Source organism: Podarcis cretensis (genome assembly GCF_951804945.1).
Source record: "Podarcis cretensis genome assembly, chromosome: Z".
NCBI classification, from domain to species: domain Eukaryota; kingdom Metazoa; phylum Chordata; class Lepidosauria; order Squamata; family Lacertidae; genus Podarcis; species Podarcis cretensis.
Window position 1 is genome coordinate 6,723,989 of NC_137184.1, and position 26,652 is coordinate 6,750,640.

A 26,652-nucleotide genomic window follows, 5' to 3' on the forward strand; every position below is an offset into this window, starting at 1 on the left:
TGAGTTGCTGAGGTCTGTTATACAAGCTTGTCAAACTGTGGATGCCTAAGTGTGCTGATGTCTGTTGGCATTGGTTGCTGTGATGTTCAGGCTGAAAAAAGCTCATTAAGCTCCCGAATGATCGACCAGGAGGGAGAGAACATGCCCGTCAGTCTCTGCCAGGGTCCTACCCTGTCATGTGGTAAAGTGAAGCAGCTTGCTTCAGTCACCACAATGAAGTGGCCACAGGATGGGAAATAGATAAAAGCAGAAATGGACAGTGCAACAAGACCCCCAGCAAGAGGTGTGGATACCATTTGGACTCCACTTCAGGCAACAGGATGTCTGGGCCAGCATAACAAGGTGGTTAGATATAGCCCAAAATTTCCCCACGGACGACCTTTCTAGATATTCTCCAAACGGGCATTTTCCAAAGTATTGCAAAGCTTGGCAACTTTTCAGAGCTGCCAGAAGAGTGTGTTGAGAGTGCAGCTGAATCTGTGCCACTGCCAGGGTCTGTTGTCTGAGCAGAAGCCGCAACACATTTTCCCTTGAAATATTTGTCTCCAGTTCTTGGCTGAATGGTTTGCTACCATCTAACTCTAGTTTTCCTGAAGAATTTCCTACACTTCAGAAGCATTCCCACGTGTTTTCTCCCTCCCAATGCTAGTGTCCTTGAGAATGTTTTCAACACAACCTGCTTCTCTTCCTCCACTCCTGAACCTGTAGAGGCTGCAACTAGGGAACATTGGTAGCACAGAGCTTCCTTGCAGCTTAGGAACATGAGAATTTTCCCCCAGTCACTGAATAAATCCCACCCAGGCAGTTGCTATCTCCTTTAGGACTTCAAGAATTGAATGGTACTGGAAAAGTGCTCATGAGAGTATTTTAATGCCCTAGGTTATGCGCTTGTGAACAGTTACGGTGCCCGATTTTTAAAGGGGGGGGGTTCAGGGTGCAGTGCCTCACCTTCACTCCCCCTACTAATAAAAAAGCAGGGCAGAGCCCAGTCCTGTTCACCACATTTTATTTGCCATTGCTGTAGATCTATTGGCTGGGCCACTACATTTTTGTTAACTTAAAATGATGGGTGCCCCATATGGATGGGTGCTGAACTTAGTTTTCCTGCTCACTTTGTTTGAGTTTAGCCCCTGCCCCTGCCCCTGCCCCTGCCCCTGCCCCTGCCCCTGCCCCTGCCCCCAGATCTAGGCCTCAAAATGCACACTCTCAAACATTTAATAGAGGTAACATAGGGACTGTTGTATCCTTACAGCACCCTTATTCTGACAGCAAGAAATTGTAGCCTAAGGACCCCTTGTCTCATTGCATATTTCCCTCCAACATGTTGTATTAATTTATTCTGAAATAGCAGGCTCTATATGGTGCCAATAGTTCAAAATGAACTTTGCCAGCAGCAGCATATGATATCATAGATTGGACACTTGGTGATGTGTTGATGACTGGCCCTAGGTCCTAGCAACCAGTGTCAAGATACCTATAAGCTGGTGTGTGTGTGTGTGTGTGTGTGTGTGTGTGTGTGTGTGTGTGTGTATGTCTGAAGAAGTAGCTCAGAACCAAAGAAAGGCAACCACACTGGTTAGAATGTCTGTCTGAGACTAGGGATGCTTGTGTTTAAATGAAGCTCACTTGGTGACTTTGGTCCAGTACTGTAACTCTTTCAGGTGAACCCACCAGGATTGTTGTGAAGATTAGCTGGGTGTGTCTGTACGCACACAAATGCACACAGCTGAGAGCCTTGGGGGCAATATAAAAGTAAAATGATAAAAGCTAGGGCTCAAGGGATGCAACTAACACAACATTGTTTTAAAGACATCCCCAACTCTTTCCCCAAATCAAAATTAGAAACAATGTTTTACCAGGCACAAGTATCATTAAAGAGAGCCCATCCCTTGTTGGCTGAATGCAGGAAAACAATGGCTTCAGAACTAAAGAACACATTGTTGCTTTGCAGGAAGTAGTATCTGAATGCAGAAATGGAAGATTTTGCAGTGTGGGGAATAAGCCTTGCTTATTACATGATCTTCCAGGTCTGGAGCTTTTGCAGTAAGCCAGAAGCAAACCGCCATGCCATATGCAGTAGCTTACTATGTGCAGGGCTTTGTGTTAGTCAGATTGCACTCATGCCATAATTTTCAGAGAAATCACAATTCTAGTAATATTGGCTGTATGGCTCCCACCGTTGTTCCAGTGCAAAAGCTTACCAGGAGGTGGAGGAGTGCCAGCAAATCGCAGCCCGGGCATTGCTAGTTCATAGCCAGAGGGCTTCAATTAGCAGCCACCCAGAATAATGATTTATTTCTCTTTGATATAATTTTACAGAGGGTTTTGGTTGTTGTTAGGTAAAACCACCACCCTAGACATCTTTTTCCCTGCCTTGTGTTTTTTACTTTAGCATCTCTTTAACTTTCTATTGGTAAAGAGTAGAAATACAGACTTGAAAGACTAATCAAATAATAGAAAATGATAATGCATACAGTTTCATGTTGTCTTAGAAAAAAACCCCACAGTGTTCTTCATCCAACTAAGTTCTGCTCAGAGTAATCCCACTGAAATTAATAGATCTAAGTTAGTAATGTCCATTATTTTCAATTTATTTATTTAACAAAATTTATGCATGGCTTGACTGTAGTAAAGTTGTTTTCAAGAAAAATGTATAATTATGATTAAAATACAGTGGTACCTTGGGTTACACACGCTTCAGGTTACATACACTTCAGGTTACAGACTCCGCTAACCCAGTATTAGTGCTTCAGGTTAAGAACTTTGCTTCAGGATAAGAACAGAAATCAGGCTCTGGCGGCGCGGCGGCAGCAGGAGGCCCCATTAGCTAAAGTGGTGTTTCAGGTTAAGAACAGTTTCAGGTTAAGAATGGACCTCCAGAATGAATTAAGTAATTAACTCGAGGTACTACTGTACAATTATAGTTAAAAACAGTTAAAACATTTTTTAAAAAATTAACAGCAAAGGAAGGAAGGAGAAAGCCAATAGTGGCTATACTCTGAGTAGGGCTAACATTGGATACAACAAATTTTGTTTGGTAATGCCAAACCTTGTTTGGATATGCCAACCTTGACATGGTAGGATTTTTTTAGATTCTACAAAGTCAGTCTCCTAATGATTGTTGGCAACGCTTGGTATAGTCTGTAGATCTCCATTGCTCTCTTAATCAGCAACAGTGTGAAGCATGTTCTTGCCTAAGAGACCTTGCCTAAGAGACAATTGCAACTAATTGCTTGCTCTCTAAAGGCTGACGACTGTGTATAGCATACATATTTCAGTGTGTTTCACAATATTTAAAATCTCATTTTATCCTTATACAGTAGGCTAGATTGTGTGTACATAATTTGATAAACACTCTGTAGTGAGCTTCATGAAGAATCCCACCCCACACCTTGTCTTCTGGCTGTGCCAGAGGTTGAGATCTTCTACCCGAGTGACATTTCCTAGAATGTGGGAAGCCAGTAGTGTTTTTAGCCTTAAATATTTCAAGGGCAAGGTAGCCTTTAATCTCACCTAAGCTGGCTCTATAACATAGCCTGCCTGGCAAATAAGAACAGGGATGGCTCTCCTACTTTTTAGCCTTTTTACTTTTTATTTTAAAATGTATTTTATTATATATTAATAAAAAAGATGGATCTAAAATTTCACAAGTCAGGGCTTGTCCACATTTCTGCTCATCCTGTCCCTAGAAAGAATTGGTCTGAGAGGCCTTTTGCTTGTCCTGTGCATTCTCTGCAGGGGTGCAAGAGGTTTTCCATTTGCTCTGCCACTTTCCCCTGAAAAACCCGCTCTTTAGTGCTTAATTGGAGCAAACAGGTTTTTGCAGATTGATATTTGCTCCAATTTAGTGAAAAAAGCGAAGGTTTCCCCATGGAAAAACAGCAGGAGAAACAGAAAACTGCTCAGCCCCATGCCTAGAAAGCACAGAACAGGCAGAAAACTTGTTGGACGTATGCTTTCTAGGCATGGGGCAAGCAGAAGTGTGGATGAGCCCTGAATCAGAGCAGATGTCATTCTGCAGAAAACCCAATTGACCTTTGCTCTGATTCAGCAGTAAAGAGCGGGTTTTCCCAGGGGAAAGCAGTAGGACAAGCAGAAGTGTGTATGAGCCCTTTGTGAGGCAGACAACCCCCAAACAAGAAACACTTTAATATATTTGCCTCTTCCCCTCTCTCTGAGCTCATAGCCCTGCTAAATACCGTATTTTTCACTCTATAAGAAGCACCAGACCATAAGATACACCTAGTTTTTGGAGGAGGAAAACAAGAAAAAAAATATTCTGAATCCCAGAAGCCAGAACAGCAAGAGGGAGTGCTGTGCAGCGATCCCTCTCGCTGTTCTGGCTTCTGGGATAGCTGCATAGCCTGCATTCACTCCATAAAGACGCACAAACATTTCCCCTTACTTTTTAGGAGGGGAAAAGTGTGTCTTGTAGAGCGAAAAATACGGTATCTCATTCAGGAATTCAGTCTGCGAGTGTGGTCATTGAGCTGATGCTTCTCCAAACACAGGCTCCAAAAAAATATGCCACCATATGGTCACTCTCTCCCAACATATCCTTGATAATTTGAGTACAGTTCACATGGTTCACAACTGGTTACAAAATGGCTTTCCTCTGACTCTCTTTGGAGACTTTGGTTCTCTGTTAAATGGTTAGATGTGAGGTGGGCAAGCTGCATCAGCATAGAGCTGGCACAGGATGCCATAGCCAGCAGCTTGAGACAGGTGCCTTTGGGATGCTTTTCTATACCCACACTCAAAGTCATGCTTTGTCTTCCGATGAGTTCATTGGTTGAGTCAAGTGATAGTGGAAATACCCCTCCTTATCTGCTCCTGTTGGTTGAGTTGTCCATTCCCTTGGCAAGGATGGTGGATCTTCTGCATCCCTTATTGGTGAGGCAAGGGGCAGGCCACCTCAAAATGGATCTCCAAACATCCAAAGGGTGAAACATATTGAGGTACAACCCAGACATTTAGGATGGGCACCCATGCCTTAGGTTGGGGAAATGACTTGAAACTATCAGATTGGGGGCTAGAAGCCAGACATGTAGAAAAGTCATATGATCTCATAAATCAGACGTTTGGGGGGCAGGGGATCAAATGTCTATTAAACAATATAATTTTTTTTATAAAACAATACAACACTTACATAAAAGGATGGAAATCCTGATAAAATGGAGGCAGTGCTTCTGCCACTTTTTGTGAAGACAAAAAGCATGCCTTCTTATTCTTCTCAATCAGTGCATTAAGAAAATAAGAAGAAGCTTGATTGTGTATATTGACAATATTTATTTTGATTCATTGGCCAAATCTATTATTTACTGGTCAGATGCTCAGCCTGACATACATCTCAGCACAGTTTCCATCACTCTTTCCAAGAGATTTTCACATTTCCTGGTGGTTGCTTGACCTTATTGCTTCCCTCCCAACCAACTTTGGTAAGGCTGAGCTCTGTCAGGTTAAAAATTTCTTTTGGTTCTTGGTTTGGAACAGAGGTCTCTTAAAGGGGCCAGTCCTCAGTATTACTCACAACTGAAAGCAGCTTTTGTGTCTTTAACTGCTCTCCATTCGGTGCAGTCCTCTGCCTCCTTGAAGTGATTAAGATTTCCATGGGCCAGGGGGTGGCACTTTCATTTGCAGTTCTCTTGCCAAGAAGCGTGGAGGCTGCACTTCTGCGTAGAATAATAAAGAATTTTTACAACAGTAAAATACTTTAATGGCAGTTTAAAGGGCCACTGCCAGCCCCCAGAGGCTTCTTTCCTTTTAACCTTCTTCACAGAGTAAGAGGCATGTGCCAAACATTTTCACAAGGCCTTTCATTTTCCTTTTCTTTTTTGGTTTTCCTTACCTGTACAGTTTCAAAATCACCAGGAGCATGGATCTTACAATGTCCAAAAGCAGGAGACTTTGGGGAAAGGTCTGGTAGAGAAGACTGTGTCAGGGACTGGCAGGAGGTCGAGGAGAGAGGGGATTTGTGGGAAGAGGAAGAGGAGAGTGAGGAGAATAATCTTGGGGAAGGTGCCAGTGATGCGTAGGGTTCCATGCCACAAGTGGGGAGAAATCTTCCCCTGTCACCAATTCCTTCATTAATGCCTGCAGTATCTGCGAAGTGATTGCCAGAAGAGGCAGAAGAAGTGGAGCAGGAGCAAGAGGCCAGTCAGCAAGAGCAAGGGAGAAAGGTTCAGGAATTGAGGAAAGAGCCTTCAGGAATCCCTGAACTCTTAGAGGCTACTATGTCTCCAGAATCCCCTGGAAACCCACCCACCCCTGCTGTCTCCCTGCTTGAGGAGGAGTTTAGAGCAGTCTCTGAGGAGGAGCTGATGGTTACTTGAACACAACACATCAGCCAATACAGTAATACCTCGTGTTAAAGACCCTTCGGGTTAAATCTTTTCAGTTTGAGTCCCACGGCGATCTGGAAGTACCGGAAAGGGTTACTTCCAGGTTTTGCCACTTGCGTATGTGCAAACACTCAAAATGACGTCATGCACATGCACAGAAGCGGCGAATCGCAACCCGCACATGCACAGATCCGCAGACGTGGGTTGCGTTCTGCTCAGGTTGCGAACGGGGTTCTGGAACAGATACCATTCACAACCAGAGGTACCACTGTATCTTTTAAGGGATGGTGGTTGGGGATATTCTATTGCTCCAACTATCTGAGACTCACACAGATCTTCAGCAGTGGCTTGCTTAGACAGCTGACTAGCGAAGAGCTTTGTTGCATATCACTTGTGCACTAGGACCTGATTTAACCAATAAAATGATAAAAAACAAAAGTCCAGTGTGTTGAACCAAGGTAAACTATTCTTGAAGCTCTGCAAACACCATTTTGGTAGTCAAGAGAACCCCAAAATTAATTGGTAGTTGTTGTGACAATGAGCTCAGATGTGTTTATATTCACTTGCTTTAAGGTTATGCTTATCCGTGGGCTTGGGGTGCTGGGCTCTGAGCCCAGAAAGGGGAACTATCTGTGAGACTTGGGAATTTGTCCCTTATGCCCTCATTTGGTCAGATGAAGTGCTGGGTAGGCCTGGCCAAAGTGACGTCTTCTGCTTTGTGTATAAAGAATGTAGGCACGTTTGCTTGGGTACAGACAAGCCATTTCTTTGCTGTGGTGTCCGTCCCACATCTGAAAAGGCTTGGAAACCTGGCAGGCTGCTTTGCTGTAAGTCTAACCTTCTTTAATAAAGCATTAGAACTGATCACTCTGACATTTGGAAATCCTTCTTTGGTATTCCTACTTTGGTGTAACCACTCCCTCGAGCCCTCCTTTGGGCCTGCAGTTCAGAAAATCCATTCACTTGTCCCCGTTGGTCTGGGTGTGTTTTGGGTCAGACTTGTTTTCTGGGCAACTGTTTGCCATGATCACTAGCGCTAATCCTCAATTTCCTTCTCTGTAGGTGGGATTGGATTTGGCCGTGCCAAAGGCAACTCTGGCTCTGAAGCAGATGATGAAACTCAGTTGACCTTCTACACTGAACAATACAGGAGCCGACGACGTAGCAAAGGTGAGGAGGGGAGCAAATTTGATTTAATGGCTTAGGCCACAATCGGTGAAGGTGCGTGATGCAACAACGTTGCTGAACCTATATGTATGACTGGATGGTTGACTGCCTGGGAAACATTAAATCATTTGATAAAGCCTAGGATCTTAACCATCATGCAACCCATGGGCTGTATTCAGCGGCAATTCCAGTGAAGGCTGGTCCACAAGGGCGAATGGGGCCCTTCCCCACCAGCCTCAGTCTACCCTGGGCCGATGCCCACCTGCCTGCTTTCCTACTTACAACCCACCCAGTAGGGTGGCACTACTGCTGATCTCCCTGCCTGTCACCCTTCCAGTCCCAATATGCACTATCCTGCACTGGCAAGTCCTACTCAGAGTAAGCCCATTGAAAATTATAGACATGACTAATTAAATTCATTCATTTAAATAACTCCACTCTGCGTTGAACTTAGGTGGTTATAAGCCCATGTGTTCAGCTGGAATCAGATGTTCCTTGCTGTCTCCAGCTGTCTGTACCTGCCTTCCATGGAAGCGGATTCTTTCTGTTTCTTTTTCCTTTCTCTCCCCCCCCGCCCCGTTTCATTTCCATTTCCTTTTCTCTCTTTCCTTTCTTCTTCCTGCTTATTTTCTATATCTTACTGTATTATGAAAAACTTAAACAAAAATCTCAACGTTCTGTGGGGGGAGAAGAAAAAAGAAAGAGAAACTAGTGCAGCAAGGCAAGGAATTGGCTTGGTTGACCACCTTTTCTCCTTCTGCGCCACTTTCTTTCTTCTTGCAGGAAGATTTCTTTTAATGTGTTTTATTTTACCTGAAGCAGGTATCTTTCACATTGAAGTGATACAATCCACTATATACAGTGGTGCCCCGCAAGACGAATGCCTCGCAAGACGGAAAACCCGCTAGACGAAAGGGTTTTCCGTTTTGGAGGCGCTTCGCAAGACGAATTTCCCTATGGGCTTGCTTCGCAAGACGAAAATGTCTTGCGAGTTCCTGCGGGGTTCCCCCCCTTTTTCTAAGCCGCTTATCCGCTAAGCTGATAAGCCGCTAAAAGCCGCTAAGCCGCTAATAGCGCTAATCCGCTAAGCCGTCAATGGGCTTGCTTCGCAAGACGAAAAAATCGCTAGACGAAGAGAATTGCGGAACGGATTCTTTTCATCTTGCGAGGCACCACTGTACAACCAATGGATTGCACCACTTCGTTTTGCTGTATGTGTAGAACAGGCTATAGGCAATTCTAGAGCAATGCAAGAAAAGGAGAGCAGGGAAATCTCCCAAGTTGTGTCAACTTTCAGTTTTAGCAGAGTTAGGAGGCTTGTTCTTTCTCTATTATTTTAAAGCCTTAGTTTCAGAGTGTGTCCCACACTTGCTTCCCTCCCCCCCAAAAAAAAGTTCTAATCTGCATTTGCATTCTTTTATTTTTGTGACAAGAGGTGGTTTTGAAAAATGAGTGTGAAGAAATAATGAAGTCGCAGGGTGCTTTGAGCTCAGGAACGAATTACTGTTTTGTGCGATGGCTTCTGTGCTTTGCATTCACTATCTGTACTTAAGCGTAGCAAGATGCAGGATCAGAAAGTTGCCTCTACTATCCTGGGAAAACACAGTGAAATTTATTTGAGTGATTAGGTGTTGGCATGCATAGGAATATGTTCATTTTGGGGCGAAGCTGGCTCAGTGGTTGCACACTGGATCAAACACAGGTACAGTATATTTCGGAAACAGACACATGCTGATGGTACACCATCTTTCATTTTGGAAAGTGAGAATCATAGAACTGTAGTGTTGGAAGGGACCCTAGGGTCATCCAGTCCAACCCCCTGCCATGAAGGAAACTAAACAAAACATCAGTGGCAGATGGCCTTTCAATCACGACTTAAAAACCTCCAAGGGAGGAGAGTCCACCACCTCCTGTGGGAGTCTGTTCCACTGCCAAACAGCTCTTACTGTCAGAAAGTTTTTCCAAATGTTTAGTCGGAATCTCCTTTCTTGTAACTTGAAGCCATTGCCTTGAGTCCTTTTCCTACCCTCAAGATCAAGATAAAGCAAGCATGCTCCCTCTTCCATGTGACAGCCCTTTAGATATCTGAAGATGGCTATCCTATCTCCTCCCAGTCTCCTCTTTTCCAAGGTAAATATACCTAGCTCCTTCAACCATTCCTCATAAGGATTGGCTTCTAGACCCTTGATCATCTTGGTTGCCCTCCTCTGCACACGTTCCAGCTTGCCAACATCCTTCTTAAATTGTGGTGCCCAGAATTGGACGCAGTATTCCAGGTGTGGTCTGACCAAGGCAGAATAGAGTGGGACTATTACTTCCCTCGATTGGGACACTAAACTTATGTTGATGCAGCCTAGAATAGCATTAGCTTTTTTTTGCTGCTGCAAATACACTTTTGACTCATGTTAAGCTGGTGGTCCACCAAGACGCCTAGATCCTTTTTACATGTACTGCTAGTAATAGGGTTGCCATATTTCAAAAAAATGAAGATCTGGACAGGTCTCTCAGGGGAAGTGGTGGAGCAAATAGAAGTGCTGAGAAGCCCCGAGGGAGATTCAGGATTGTATCCAATCTATCCCAGGATAGAGCTGACCCAGGATGATCCAGGACCAACTCAACCTGGATCTGGGTCCCAAACTGATTCAGGGTCCTTGCACAGTTTTAATTAGTATTTCAACCCTAACTAAACATGCAGTTGGCTGGGGGAGGGGGGAGAATGAGACACAAACAGGCTGCATCCTTCTCCGTCTCTCCTCACTGCCAGACCTCCCAACTTTTGGATTGTCCTGGGTTGGATCAGTTCCAACCTCAACCTAATATGGCCAAAACCCTGGTCCATCTGAATTTACCTGATTTGGTTCAGGAAGGACCTATGATTTGGTTGGATCTGGCGCACAGCTTTAGTAGAGGAAACCAACTACAAATGAAGTGTTCCTGTGGTCCAAGCTTTCCTTCCCCTTCCAAGCATTCTACTACTCCTTTTCCCATGCTTCATTCCCTGTCCTTTTCCATTGTAGTTATTGAAAATTTTCAGTTCTTCCCCCTCAGTTCTCCCCCAATTTACCTAATTTCCCTCTTGTAAATTTTGGGATTATCTTAGCCATGCTGGTGCTTCACTCTTGCTTCTTGGTGCCCCCTTTTTTGATACAATCCTGTTGGCACCAGGGCTGGCCCAATACGTTTTGGTACTTGAGGCAAACCACAAAATGCTCCCCTTGCCAGGGCAGAAAGGTCACTGTAGAGGCTGCATGGGGGGAGGGGGAAGCTTCTGAGGAGGCAGCAGATCAGGCATTCACTGTGACCGTGGGAAATATATTCCTTGGAGGCCAGATCTGCTGCCTCTGTAGATCCTGCCTTCTGAGGCAATTGCTTCACCTTGCCTCATTGATGGCATTATTAGATGTGAGGGGATGGTAGTGATGAAAATGACCTTGAAGATCAAAGTCTTAATTACAGGGCCAGCTGCCTCCCCCTTAACTCTCTGTTGTCCTTTGCTCCTGGTCATTTTTTCTGTATGTCCCAGTGAGTCTTTTGTGTAGGCCATTGTCAAAAATGGCCTGTTTTGTTTTGATACCTTTGCCACTTTCCCTTTATGGAAGAATATATCTATATCTGTCTCATCTATTTCTATTTCTGTATTGAACTCTGCTAATCCCATGTGCAAGGGAGATCACCAGTTTAAGATAAAACGGTGGCTTTTTTTTATAAACATAATAATTAGAACTGCAGCTGAGAACCATAATTGGGCAAGCTTCTAATTCCTACTAGGGAAAGCTGTGTCACCAGAGACAGCTAATTGTTAGTGATGATGCTTTCCTGTTGATTTTTATAGTGGGCCTCTTGTCACGGTTATTTGGAGTTAAATGGCCATTAAGGGCAGTGCAAAAGTGTCTCCAGCACAGATGAACCATAGCAGGACAGAGGACAATTGTTAAACGTGCTGCAGTGCTTTTTTTCTTCTTCCAGTGCTTATTGGAGTGGATCTGGTGGTTCATCTTTAACTCTGTACATCTCATTTTATGCTGTATCATAAAGCAGACTTTCCGCATGTGAAGCACATCTCTCCTCATTTGGTTTTGGGGCGAGAGTTCCAGGGTGAGTAATATGAATTCAAGGTTAACCCCTGAGGTTAATAAATTCAGTGGCCTTGTTAGCATGTCACACTCAACCAAGGATAGCATGGGAGCTGTCCAGTTACTGTTGGATTCGAACTCTCATCAGTCCCAGACATCATGGTAAATGGTCAGGGATGATAAGAACTGTAGTCCAGAATAACTGCACAACTCAAACAAGTTGTGTGGTTTTTTTTTAAATCAAGTAGTTAAAATAATAAATTCATATTGGGCTTTATTTAATAGCCAATTCATTTAACAGCAATTCATTCTTGTACTTTCTCCCGCTGAAGAAAAGAGTAATGAATACTCCTCACATTTTTGCTTTAGTGGATGTGTTTTGTTCTTCCTCGGGATCCTGCTACTGTTGTCTAAAGGCCGGTTCTTCACTTGTTGGCTAAAAGCCTGTTCTTCACTTGCAGGAAAATGGGGTAGCAGAATAAGAATGGACATTGGCAGTAACCATCCCAGGCTGCAGGTGAAATAAAATGACTCCCCTATGTAAAAGTCCTTGCAAACAGAAGTCTAGCACGTGATAATACAGATTATTTATTTATATTGAATTTATATCTGCCAAAGCAGTTCAGGGCAGCAAACACACCCATAATAAAACAATTAGGAGGGGAGAAGCATTCTTTTAAAATGTTGCAATAAAAACAATTTCTGAAACCTTCTCTCTTCATTCCAATGATCTCAGGCTTGCCGAGAACAGTGTCCTTCAGGCATCAAATGTCAATAATGGGGGGAGGGAGACACATGCACCTCATCAGGGTCTCACCTGCAGATTGTAGTGTCCAAGACAGTTGATATAAGGGAAGGTGTTCTTTAAGGTACTTGGGTACCAAGCCATTTAGGGCTTCTGTATGGTAGCACCAACACATTGAATTGGGCCCAGTAGTTTACAGGTAGCCACCACAGTGCTTTCAGGACCAGTGGCATGTTCCCATCAGGCTGCCTCACTTATCGAACTAGCAGCTGCCTTTTGCACCAGCTGCAGCTTCTAGTCTTCAAGGGCTGTCCCACAGACAGCACACTGCAGTAGTCCAGACAGGAAGCCAGCAGGGCATGGAAAATGAAAGCCATGCTATCCTGGTCTGGAAATGGTCATAACTGGCAAATCAGCCTAAGCTGTGCCTAATCACTGCCATCCACAGAGACTCTAGTGACAATTGGAACCCAGGACTACTCTCTATGAACCTTTTCCTTCAAGAAGAGTTCACCCCTCCCAGAATAGGTTGTGCAGTTCATTCCCAGACACAGGAAACACCCACTCACTACACCTTTGTCTTTGCAGGATTCAGCCTCATCTCCCACTGCTTTTGTATAGCTGATAAATAGCATAAGGGACAGTTTATACTCCAATTCCTTGTCTGCTTTTCTGTTTCTAATGAATTTTTGTCCTAAGGGACATTAGGAAGTACCACCATTCACCTACAGTCTGAAGTCTACCACATTATTCTGCTGCGTATAACACCAGCTATAAGTCCTAGTTTATTCATACCTTCCGTTGTAGTCATCTGTTTGGCCCCATTGTTACTTGTGCCAGTTTGCATTGTGGGAGCGAGTATCTAGGTCACATGACATACCCACATTCATGGTTCTATGTGGTATAGTCAAATATGGTTATCTTGTAGCAGCGTGAAGGAACCCCTGTGATAACTAGTGCCCCCCCCCCCGAAACATCCAAGTTTTTGACCACTTTTTTCTGTTCCAGGGCCGTGGCTGCATTTGCTTCCCTCTCACTGGACTGTGTGGCTGTTTTCTTCAACAATATTTGGTAGTTTCCTTTTGTCAAGATAACACAGTGAGCCGAAGCATTGCTTGGTCTCTGGAGAGCTGTATTATTGCCTCATAAACCAGCACTGCCATCCCATTATAGCCTAATTAAGACCATGGGGATTTAGGTTCCTCTTGTCCAGTGATAAGTTCCATGCCTTACTGAGATAAGGAGGTTCTGCTGTTGTTCAGAGGCTTGCAGCAGATATCACCAGTATATCTTATTTTTGGGAGGGGTTAGGGGAAAGAAGACCTTTTTTTTTTAGTCTACAGGATGTCCAGCTCTTTCCCCTAATTTGCAGCAATCTTTAATGGGAATTCAGGGGAGCCCAATTATCTGCCTCAATTTTGCATCAGCCACTGTGTGTGTATCTCTCTGACTCACGGAGCCTTCCGAGGGCTGTTAGAGAAAGACGAATCCAGGCTTTGATCTGCTTCTGTATTTGGTGTTTAAAACAAGGCCTTTATAAGGGAAAATTAGGTATTTGGAATCTGTTACATACACAGAAGCCTGTCTTTGATCCTCACACGCCTCTGGAGGCAACAGACACTTATTATTTCAAAGCAAAGCAAATGAGATGTGGAATGAAAAATTTAGGTAGTCTTTCTCCTCTCTTCTCCCTCCCTTCCCTTCCCCTTCCCCCAAAATGTACATAGATGCTAGGGCTAAGTAAACAAGGTGCATCACAGCAGGAGACACGACACTGGCTATAACAGCAGTAATGGGTGGGATTTTTTGGGCAGCGGGAGTGTAGATAGAAATTCACAAGTTCCCCTCCCTCCATTGCTATTCTTTGGACCTGCATTTTATCTACCTTTCACTTATTTATTTAATTTATTGTGAATAGCTTCCTGTAAAATCTCTAGAAGCTATTTCACAATAAGAAACATCAGCAATGAAAACATTTCATTATATACACAGTTAGAACAATTTCATTTATATAGAACTATTTCATAAATAAAAAACAATTTCAAATCCAGTACAGATACAGACTGCCACACGTGCGCACGCGCGCGCGCACACACACACACACACACACACACACACACCTTTGTTTAAAAGATTTGTTGAACAAGGTGTTCAATTGGTGCCAAAATTACAATAGACACAGTGCCTGCCTGATATGCAGGGAAAGGACTTGCAAAGAGTCTTCCACTGCCTCCCGCAGTTTGGTCAAACTCATGCTGGTAGCTTTGATAACACTGTCCAACCATCTGGTCCTCTGTCGTCCCCTTCTCCTTGTGCCCTCCATCTTTCCCAACATCAGGGTCTTTTCCAGGGAGTCTTCTCTTCTCATGAGGTGGCCAAAGTATTGGAGCCTCAGCTTCAGGATCTGTCCTTCCTGTGAGCACTCAGGGCTGATTTCCTTCAGAATGGAAACTCAGTTAGGCATGTTGTTGTTGTTGTTTAGTCGTTTAGTCGTGTCCGACTCTTCGTGACCCCATGGACCAGAGAACGCCAGGCACGCCTGTCTTCCACTGCCCCCCGCAGCTTGGTCAGACTCATGCTGGTAACCTCGAAAACACTATCCAACCATCTCATCCTCTGTCGCCCCCTTCTCCTTGTGCCCTCCATCTTTCCCAACATCAGGGACTTCTCCAGGGAGTCTTCTCTTCTCATGAGGTGGCCAAAGTACTGGAGCCTCAGCTTCACAATCTGTCCTTCCAGTGAGCACTCAGGGCTGATTTCCTTCAGAATGGAGAGGTTTGATCTTCTTGCAGTCTATGGGACTCTCAAGAGTCTCCTCCAGCACCATAATTCAAAAGCATCAATTCTTCGGCGATCAGCCTTCTTTATGGTCCAGCTCTCACTTCCATACATCACTACTGGGAAAACCATAGCTTTAAGTATACGGACCTTTGTTGGCAAGGTGATGTCTCTACTTCTCAAGATGCTGTCTAGGCCTGTCATTGCCCTTCTCCCAAGAAGCAGGCGTCTTTTAATTTCGTGTCTTTTAATTTCAGTTAGGCATATAAGGCATCAAATCATAAGTGTTTGGACAGGGTCAAATGGTCATTTCAGCTAACCTTCAGGTTGTATCCCTCCCCATATTCTGTTTTGGCTGTCTTTGCACCCAAAAACAACAACCCCTGCCCCACTACATAGTTTGATTTTGTCCTGCAAAAACCAGCTAATTGCATTTTTTAGTATTATGGCATCTTTTAAAACCAAGTCACAAATGGATCGGTTGCTATATATCCCTAGAACAAGGTGCTGAAATTGGGAGGGGGGCACACACACATGAGAAATGGATAGGAATTAAAACAGTTTCAAGGTGAGAGTAGTTTTTTGTAACTGAGTTATATAGTTCTTACATTATCAAATAGCTTTAGTCTTCCATGAAGTGTGTGTGTGTGTGTGCACGTGCTCGCATAAGAACATAGGAAACTATACCAAGGCAGACCATTGGTCCATTCACCTCAGTACTTGCAGCATTGATAGGGCCAGGTTCTCCAGTGTTTTGGACAGATGTTGAACCAGGGGTGTTCTGCACTCAAAAGAGGCACAGTACCACTGAACTATGGTCCATATGAACTATAATGAAATAAAGAGTGAAGCCATTGGTTCATCTAGCTCAGTGTTTTTAGCACTGCCTTGCAGAAGCTTTCCTGAGTTGCAGACAGGAGACATTCCCAGTCCTACCTGAAGATTCTGGGATCAGACCTGGGACTTTCTGCATGCAACACATGCATTCTACTGGAGCTACAGCACCCTCTCCCCACAAGTGACTGCGGACTCACTTGGGCTTTTAATCTTACTTTCAATTTTGCATTAGAGAAATATATATAGGAGCCAGCTCTTAGGGGCCATGGGGGCTTTGGCCCCCACAGTAAAATATTTGAGGGGGCTGGGCCCCCACAAAGTTGATGGGCATTCCCATCTAGATGGTGTGTGCACTGAGTCATGTGATTATGTAGGGTAGGGCTCACCTGGCCCCCCATAATATTTTATTCAAGTTGGCACCCCTAGAAGTACACATTGCGATTTGGATCAGGATCTTATTAAATCCCCCCCTCCATATTCCCGAGGCTAGTGTGTGGCATAATACACTACTGTGCCACAAACATCAATATACCTAACTATCCCTTTGTTCCTGCTTTGATGCCATGGTTGAGGAAACAACATTGCCTCTGCAGTTTGTAATCAGATCACCAACTGAGGACAGCAAGGGTAGAGAGCTGGAGTCGTGGTGGGCACACAAATGGTAATCCCAAAAGAGCATCGTCAGCAAATCTCAAGGACCATAGCAATATATGATAAGAGAAGACAGTTCTTCAGATATAGGTCTTTAATAGGATCCTAGGTGGATATTTTACAGTTATGCTCAGTGTGCAGCTGCCTGCCTTGAGCTTTGGGGATGAACCCTGGCCATAAAGTAGCTCTACATAGGAGTTCCAGAATAATGGGTGGTACAGCAGTGTTAAGTAGGCTGGTGACTGAGCTGATATCTCTGTGTGGTATCTTTGCTTGCAGCAGTATGAAAGGCAGTATGGAAGTGATAAAGTTGCTCCTTAGCTGATGAGATGCTTCCCGCTACTCTTCAGATGACTCGATAAGTGGATAGCACGTAAATCTGAGCTGAGGCGCCTGCTCAAATATTTCCTCAAAGTTCTTCTGCTTTCTCATTATTACAAAAGCTGCCACAGTGCTGTCTTGATTCTGCAGGAGGAAGAAATTGGGATAAACATTAAGTTGGGGTGCAAATTACCAACTGTTAAAAGTGAGTCCTGCGGGCTAAGGGAGTAGAATTCTTTCTCTTGGAGGAACCCAAATGTCACAGTAAAGTTTGTAGTTCTGGCATAGGGGTGAAGAACCTTTTACAGCCTAAGGAACACATTCCCTTTTGGTGGCCACATGCCATCAGTGGTGTGGCCAGAGGCAACAGTGGGTAGAGCAAAAAATGCAAATGTTGCCTTTGTACAGTACAGTAACTTAGTTTCCACACACACTTTCACATCCCTTTCTATCCTCCATCCAGACCAGCAAGAGGCATTATCAGACAGGGGCAGCCTATGCACGTGAGAGGAAGCCGTTTGCTCCAGGGGGGTGGATCCGATCCTTGCATTGCCATTGTTATCACAGTTCACACATTCCAGCCATGCAAACAAATACTCAAGGAGGGTGCCTAGTAGGGCTGGTGATGGGTGTGACTCCTGAGGGTGTGCTGCTTGGGTAGAGTCCAGGAGGTGCCATTGGGTGCCAAAGCCAACTGAAGTAGCCCTAAAATGGTACTGAGCAAGCTTTCACATTCATTAGACTGGATGCTAGACATGATTTATTATACCTACATTGAGTGGCAGACAGGAGCGTCGACTTGCCCCCCCCACACACACATTTAGGAGGTGCGGTGATGAATCACATGACGTGTCATGTGATGTTGGCTGGCATGGGAGGGGCGGGGCAGAGCAGGAAGTATGGAGGGCGATCTCTGTACTTGCTTGTCCCAGCCCCTGCCCAGGTCCTGGGTTGCCAGCCAGAGGCGGGAGCTGGGATGTGCAGAGGGCACCTGGCAGCAGTGGAGAGTGGCAGTCCCCTCAGTATTGGGGAGCGCTGCCCCCTGCCCCAATATATTGTGGGAGCCGAAGCCCCCTCCACCCCCTATAGCTAACGCCTCTGATGGCAGGGAGTATTAGGCAGAGATGCTCATTGACATGGTAATAAAATGAAATCTTACTCTGCAGTTTGTTAGAGGGAGTGGAGGATATGTACATGGACTTGAACAGCTAAAACTGTGAGAGGTGCAAAAATATTTCATGTTTTACCAAAGGCTACTGGAATAGCCAAGTAATGACTGTTGGCTCAAAACCCTGCAAGTTTTATCCTTGATCATAACATAACAGACCCCATTAGGAAACTACTGAACTACTGAATTTCCTGAACACAACAAAATAACCAAACTCCCACTGGCAATCATGTTCCTAGATATCCTTAAAGCCTTTGATCACTTAGTTGCAGAACAACTCCAGGCACACCTGGAGGATGCGGACCATTTGAATCCCTTTCAATTGGGATTCAAGCCTCACCTTGGGACTGAAACTGCCTTGGTTGTGCTGGTCGATGCTCTCCGGCAGGCTAGGGACAATGGTGAAAGCTGTTTCCTAGTTCTGCTGGATCTCTCAGCAGCCTTTGATACCATCAACCACGACATCCTTCTGGACCAGCTAGAGGGGCTGGTGTTCAGAAAGTGGTGTTGGGGGATGAGTATTTGGACTCCTGGACTCTCACTTGTGGGGTGCCTCAGGGTTCTGTCCTCTCCCCCATGCTTTTTAACATCTATATGAAGCCACTGGGATAGATCATCAGGGGGTTTGGGCTGGGTGTTCATCAGTATGCGGATGATACCCAGCTCTACATCTCTTTTAAATCAGAACCAGTGAAGGTCCTGGGTGAGTGCCTGGAGGCAGTTGGAGAATGAATGGCAGCTAACAGATTGAGGTTGAATCTAACAAGACAGAAGTATTGTTTTGGGGGGGACAGGGGATGGGCGGGTATGGAGGACTTCCTGGCCCTAAATGGGGTAACTGTGTCCCTGAAGGACCAGGTGCGCAGCCTGGGAGTCATTTTGGACTCACAGCTGTCCATGGAGGCACAGGTCAAATCTGTGTCCAGGGCAGCTGTCTACCAGCTCCATCTGGTACGTAGGCTGAGACCCTACCTGCCCACAGACTGTCTCGCCAGAGTGGTGCATGCTCTAGTTATCACCCACTTGGACTACTGCAATGCGCTCTACATGGGGCTACGTTTGAAGGTGACCCGGAAACTACAACGAATCCAGAAAGCGGCAGCTAAACTGGTGACTGGGAGTGGCCACCGAGACCATATAACACCGGTCCTGAAAGACCTACATTGGCACCCAGTACGTTTCCAAGCACAATTCAAAGTGTTGGTGCTGACCTTTAAAGCTCTAAATGGCCTTGGCCCAGTATACCTAAAGGAGCTTCTCCTCCCCCATCGCTCAGCCCTGACACTGAGGTCCTCCTCTGAGGGTCTTCTGCTGCTTCCCTCACTGAAGTTACAGGGAACCAGGCAGAATGCCTTCTCGGTAGTGGTGCCCCCTCTGTGTGGATGTTAAGGAGATAAAAGAATTACAGTCATACCTCCGCTTACGTATCCCTGCAGTTACGTAAACATTGGGGTATGTAAGCGGCAACCCAGAAGTATATTTCTGGGTTTTTGCCACGAGCACATGCGCAGAAGCATGTGTGTGAAAAAGTGGTCTCTCCAGTTACGATAACCTCGGGATCCGGGTTGACCTCCGGAACAGATCCCTTCCGCAACCGGAGCTACCACTGTGTACACAGCTTTTATGTCAAGGAAAAAAACAAGACTTTTAGAAGACATCTGAAGGCAGCCCTGTTTAGGGAAGTTTTTTAAGTTTGATGCTTTATTGTGTTTTTAATATTCTGTTGAGAGATGCCCAGAGTGGCTGGAGAAACCCAGCCAGATGGGCGGGGTATAAATATTTTGTTGTAGTTGTTGTAGTTATAAAATGGAATCATAGAATCATAGAATCATAGAATCATAGAGTTGGAAGAGACCACAAGGGCCATCGAGTCCAACCCCCTGCCAAGCAGGAAACACCATCAGAGCACTCCTGACATATGGTTGTCAAGCCTCTGCTTAAAGACCTCCAAAGAAGGAGACTCCACCACACTCCTTGGCAGCAAATTCCACTGTCGAACAGCTCTTACTGTCAGGAAGTTCTTCCTAATGTTCCTAATGCCTACAATGCCTAATGTTCCTAATCCCTACAATGACATACCCATTTCTCCAAAACAAACTAAAGAAGATCCCCACAATACTGAACAGGATCACACAGTCCATGCTTAAGCATGGAAGGAAAAAGCAGGCAAACTGTCCCCATCCACATCCCCACTAACCCCCCTAGCCTATCACCCATTATTCTAACATGCCACACAAAACCTGTCTCCACTTCCTGTCTTAGTGATTAGGGCTCTGTTTTGCTTCAGTTGCCTCTTTAACTTCCCCAGGGCTGCAATAGAGATAATGACATTTACATCTGTTCCCAGCGGTCCAGGTTTTTGGATGGTTTTTTTTTTTATTGCATCTGATACAGTCTTACCAAAGTAATTGAGTATTTGCACTCTAGCTTGGTCCTTATCTTGACAGCAAAGCAACACTTTTAATTTAATTTTGTTCCAAGCATGCAGGTAACAAATTTTACTAATCGTTCCACTCATGCCCGCTGCATGGTAATGAGCCTCTTGTTTCACAGGAAATAAAATACTACCATGTTTGCTGGGGAGGCAAAGGAGGGATGGCTTACAAGGGTATTGCTACTTTGTCTAACAAGCAGGGTAAATTGTAAGTCTTTGAGGGCATTTGGTAAATAGACTGGCATAAAGCAGGGTTGGAATTATTGAAAAGTGAATTCTGGTGTCCCCATCACACAAGTTTATTAGTAGGGTTGCAATGTTTAATTGACTTGCTGTGACTCTGACCTTGGACTGGCCCTGGGTACAGCTTTGGTTTCTGCCCCCTTGGTCTGGTTGCTTGCAAGTTCCCTGTTTACTCTGGAGCCCAGTGAAAACAGGTCATAGTAGAACCTAGTAAAGGTAAAGGTAAAGGGACCCCTGACCATTAGGTCTCACTTTATTGGCTGAGGGAGCCGGCGTACAGCTTCCAGGTCATGTAGCCAGCATGACTAAGCTGCTTCTGGCGAACCAGAGCAGCGCACGGAAATGCCGTTTACCTTCCCACCGGAGCGGTACCTATTTATCTACTTGCACTTCGACATGCTTTTGAACTGCTAGGTTGGCAGGAGCTGGGACCGAGCAATGGGAGCTCACCCCGTCATGGGGATTCGAACCGTCGACCTTCTGATCGGCAAGTCCTAGGCTCTGTGGTTTAACCCACAGTGCCACCCGCGTCCCTGATAGTAGAACTTAGAGGTGTGTAAATGACAGTATGGTTAGCTTTGTCCTTACATAAACCTGGCAACTATGTTCTGTGCATGGTTTATTCAGAAATCCCACTGACTTCAGTGGAAATTACTTCAAGGTAAACCTGAGAAGACTTCAGCCATAAGCTCTGATCAACAGAATGGCCCCCTGCTTCTTGACAGGATCATTTTTTTTTTAAATACATATTTATTAAAGTTTTTGAATAAAAATGCATAAATAAACAACATTACTTATATTACAACATAGTTTCATCACTTCTTTGGACTCCCCCGCGTCTCCCGCTCGCACTTACATCGTTACAGAAAAAAAAAATTTTTCCAAGCAAATTACCCACTTGTTTACAATCTTATCTCCGCTCATTTAAATAAAATCTAACAATTCTCCAATAAATTTATATTTTCCTTAATCTCACTTATCGTCAAAATCAGATCTAATTCAGTGGTAGGCCATTATTTATGATCTAGCATCCTTCTTAACATTCAACCAAATTACAATATTTTTGTAAATAAATCTTGAATTTCCTCCAGTCCTCCTCAATCCTCTCCTCTCCCAGGTCTCGGATTCTACCAGTCATCTCAGCCAGTTGCATATAGTCCATCAGCTGCATCTGCCACTCTTCCAGTGTGGGTAGATCTTGAGTTTTCCAGCTCTTAGCGATGAGTATCCTTGCTGCTGTTGTTGCATACATAAAAAATGTTCGGTCCTTCTTTAACACCTTCTGGCCGACAATACCCAGAAGGAAGGCCTCTGGTTTCTTAGTGAAGGTATACTTAAATACCTTTTTCAACTCATTATATATAATTTCCAGAAGACCTTCACTTTAGGGCAAGTCCACCAGAGGTGAAAGAATGTACCTTCATGTTCTTTACATTTCCAACATTTATTATCAGACAAATGGTATATTTTGGCGAGTTTAACTGGGGTCATGTACCATCTGTATATCATTTTCATTACATTTTCCTTCAGAGCATTACATGCAGTGAAGTTCAGCCCAGTGGTCCACAACCTTTCCCAGTCCTCAAACATAATATTATGCCCAATGTCCTGAGCCCATTTTATCATAACCGATTTAACCATTTCGTCTTGTGTATTCCATTTTAACAGCAAGTTATACATTCTTGATAATACCTTAGTCTTTGGTTCTAACAATTCTGTTTCCAACTTCGATTTCTCCACCTGGAACCCTACCTTTTTATCAATTTTAAAAACTTCTTTAATCTGAGCATAATGTAACCAGTCTCGCACTTTATCCTTCATTTTCTCCAAACTCTGCAATTTCCAATTGTCTCCATCTTTTTCTAATATTTCCCAATATTTTGGCCATTTGACCTCCATATTGGGTTTTTTTCGGGCCTTAGCTTCCAGCGGTGAAAGCCACCTTGGAGTTTTATTCTCCAATAAGTCTTTATATTTTGTCCAGACATTAAACACTGCTTTTCTGACAATATGGTTTTTAAAGGCCTTATTGATTTTAACCTTATCATACCATAAGTATGCATGCCAACCAAAAGCATTGTTAAAACCTTCCAAATCCAATACATCAGTGTCTTCGAGAAGTAGCCAGTCTTTTAGCCAGCAGAAAGCTGCGGCCTCATAGTACAACTTTAGGTCTGGCAGGGCAAAGCCCCCTCTTTCTTTCGCATCAGTTAATATCTTAAACTTAATTCTGGGCTTTTTGCCCTGCCAGACAAACTTAGAAATGTCTCTCTGCCACTTCCGGAAGCACTCCGTCTTGTCCACAATCTGTAGTGTTTGAAACAAAAACAACATTTTTGGCAATACATTCATCTTAATAGCGGCAATTCGGCCTAACAAAGAAAGTTTCAATTTTGTCCAACTGTCTAAGTCTCTTTTAATTTCAGACCAACATTTTTCATAGTTATCCTTAAAAAGACTCAGATTTTTTGCTGTCATGTTTACCCCTAGGTACTTTACTTTTTTAACCACAGTTAGTTCTGTCTCTCTCTGAAACTGTTCTGACTCTGTATCTGTCAAATTTTTTCCCAGCACCTTAGTTTTCTGTTTGTTTAATTTGAATCCCGCCACCCGACCAAAGTCTTGAATCAATTGTAACACTCTTTTCCTGCAGGGTCAAAACTAGGTCATCTGCAAAAGCTTTAAGTTTGTATTGTTTCGCTCCGACCTGGATTCCTTCCACCAACCGGTCCCCTCTGATCATGTTCAAGAGCACCTCCAGAACCGAGATAAATAGCAAAGGGGAAATGGGGCAGCCTTGTCGTGTTCCTTTTGCTTCTTGACAGGATCAATTATTTTATCACTATTTTATCACATCATATCTATTTTATTCTTGCACTGAGGCTCATGTTGTCTTCGATCTGACCCAGAATTCAACTCTGGTTTAAGGCATATGACAGCAATGAATCAGCCACGATTTCATCTGATTTGTACTGAAGAACAGTGGTATGCAAAAATCTATCTAAAAGATATCTATAAACAGTTTTCCTCAATGTATCAATGATTCTCATCTGATTCCAGAGCAGGGAAATGAAAGCAAAGTTGACTCCATTGATTTTAATTGTCCACTCTGGAGGAATGAGAGGGAGGGAGGGAGGCACAGAAAGCCCATCAGCAATGCGAATAAAGAGAGAACTAATTGGACTTACAAGAATGAAAATAAGCGAAATGTGTTTTGAATAATAGGACACCCCCCCCCCCATAAATGCTTTAATACGTGATAAAAAATGGTATGGTGTCTCTTAAGCACAGGTTTATATAGGTAAAAGGTTTATATAGCTTCAATGCTATTTAGGTAGCAAATACATATCAAATACACAGCGAATTCTCACAACTTATGGAAAACTCAGAAAAAGTCTGAGTGCAGAGCCACCCATGCTCCTGCTTCCAGGTATGGCTTTTTTGTCTTTTGTTTTTAAAATGGTGCTTTTATACTGCTGCCTTTATGTTGCATTTTTGTTTTAATGATATTGTTTACTTTTTTATGTGGGATGCAGGTGGCACTGTAGTGCAAACCACTGAATCTCTTGGGCTTGCTCATCAGAAGGTCAGCGGTTTGAATCCCTGTGATGGAGTGAGCTCCTGTTGCTCGGTCCCAGCTCCTGCCAACCTAGCAGTTCAAAAGCACATCAGAGTGCAAGTAGATAAATAGGTATTGCTCTGGCGGGAAGGTAAATGGCATTGCTGTGCGCTGCTCTGGTTTCAGTGTTCCATTGCACCAGAAGTGGCTTAGTCATGCTGGCCACATGACCCGGAAAAACTGTCTGTGGACAAATGCTGGCTCCCTCGGCCTGTAAAACGAGATGAGCGCCACAATCCCAGAGTAGTCTGTGACTGGACTTAACTGTCAGGGGTCCTTTACCTTTACCTTTTATTGTTTTTATATTGTACACGGCTTAGTGGGATGTCCGAATGCTTTCCCATAAAATAAAGTGGTTTAGAAGTGAAAGTAAAAACTGAGCCCCTCAGTTCTGGGCAAGTGGACAGGCAGGCTGTACGTTTGCTATGTTTACCTGACATCCACTTCTTCTCTGGAAACAATATGGACAGAAAAGAAAGTGTTTGAAGGATGCAACGTGGAACAAAAAGCCCACTGCACCTGTACTTCCCCCCTTTTTGCAGAGTGGGCATTTAGATGATTTGTGGCAGGGTAGAGAGACAGACAGTGGGGTAAATGTAACTACCAGAGGTGCTCATGTTCCTAGTTATTGACGGGCACTATTTTTTAAAAAAACCAACAACATCAGGCATTAGAGAGCGTGCAAGAAGAATTGTCTTCAACCAGGTGCTGCGTGATTTATTAATAATTTACAGTGGTACCTCGGGTTACATACGCTTCAGGTTACATACGCTTCAGGTTACAGACTCCGCTAACCCAGAAATAATAGCTTGGGTTAAGAACTTTGCTTCAGGATGAGAACAGAAATCGTGCTCCGGCGGCGCGGCAGCAGCAGGAGGCCCCATTAGCTAAAGCGGTGCTTCAGGTTAAGAACAGTTTCAGGTTAAGAACGGACCTCCGGAACGAATGAAGTACGTAACCAGAGGTACCACTGTATTTCATTTCTATACCACTTTATTTTTATTTTACAACCCACATTGTTTTCTCCTGCTCTGAAGGCTAAGGCCCAAATCACTTGCTTGAAGTTATAAGAAAGGAGATTCCTACTAAACATCAGGAAGAGCTTTCTGAGAATAAGAGCCGTTTGACAGTGGAATAGTCACCCTCAGAAGGTGGTGGACTCTCCTTCCTTGGATGTTCTTAAGCAGAGGTTGGGTGGCCATGTGTCATGGATGCTTTAGTTGAGATTCCTGCACTGTGGGGGGTTGGACTAGATGACACTAGGGGACCCTTCCAACAATTTGGCAAAGTTGTTGAGCAATATCTAAAAAAAAGAGACTCCTCCCCAATGCAGTATTCCATCTACGTCCAAATGTATGTCAGCCCTTATAAAATAAACTTAGAGCATAATATAGAATCATATCTTAATCATAGAACATTTCTGCTGCTGTTGCTGCCAGTGGTGGTTCGTGGTGGGTGGCAGCTGTGGAAGCTGAGGCTCAGTCACCTGGGTCTGCACTAACAGACAGCTGAGATCGTCTCTGGCTTCTTTAGCAGCAGCAGTTTTTGTATCTGAAGTCTGTCGGGGCTCTTCCCTCCCAGACCTGGTGGATAAAGGCCAAGATGGTCTTTTACTTTACAGTGGTACCTCGGGTTATAGACGCTTCAGGTTACAGACTCTGCTAACCCAGAAATAGTACCTCGGGTTAAGAACTTTGCTTCAGGATGAGAACAGAAATCACGCAGTGGCAGCAGTGGGAGGCCCCATTAGCTAAAGTGGTGCTTCAGGTTAAGAACAGTTTCAGGTTAAGAACGGACCTCCAGAACGAATTAAGTTCTTAACCAGAGGTACTACTGTATTTATTATTACACTAGCAGCCTTTGAAATCAATGGTTAAAATGAGAGCAGTTTTTAAAAGTTCAACCCACCAGCTTGATTCAAAATGGCATGTAAAAAGGTAAAGGTAAAGGGACCCCTGACTGTTTAGTCCAATCAGGAATCACTCTGGGGTTGCGGCGCTCATCTTGCTTTACTGGCTAAGGGAGCCAGTGTTGGCCAGCAGACAGCTTCCGGATCATGTGGCCAGCTTGATTAAGCCGCTTCTGGTGAACCAGAGCAGCACACGGAAGCACCGTTCACCTTCCTGCTGGAGTGGTACCTATTTATCTGCTTGCACTTTGACGTGCTTTCAAACTGGTAGGTTGGCAGGAGCTGGGACTGAGCAATGGGCGCTCACCCCGTCATTGCGGGGATTCGAACTGCCGACCTTCTGATCGGCAAGTCCTAGGCTTTGTG

The 26,652-nt window shown here is 44.3% G+C and overlaps 1 protein-coding gene across 2 annotated transcripts in view; it reads left to right on the forward strand.

Annotated features, from left to right (window-relative positions):
* ASTN2 (astrotactin 2) overlaps positions 1–26,652 on the forward strand; it is a 669,461-nt gene that overhangs the window by 287,262 nt on the left and 355,547 nt on the right. For both annotated transcript variants that reach the window (XM_079961923.1, XM_079961924.1), the window contains exon 5: positions 7,404–7,511. In XM_079961923.1, coding sequence (XP_079818049.1) covers positions 7,404–7,511 — 108 coding nt within the window. The remainder of the gene's footprint in view (positions 1–7,403; positions 7,512–26,652) is intronic.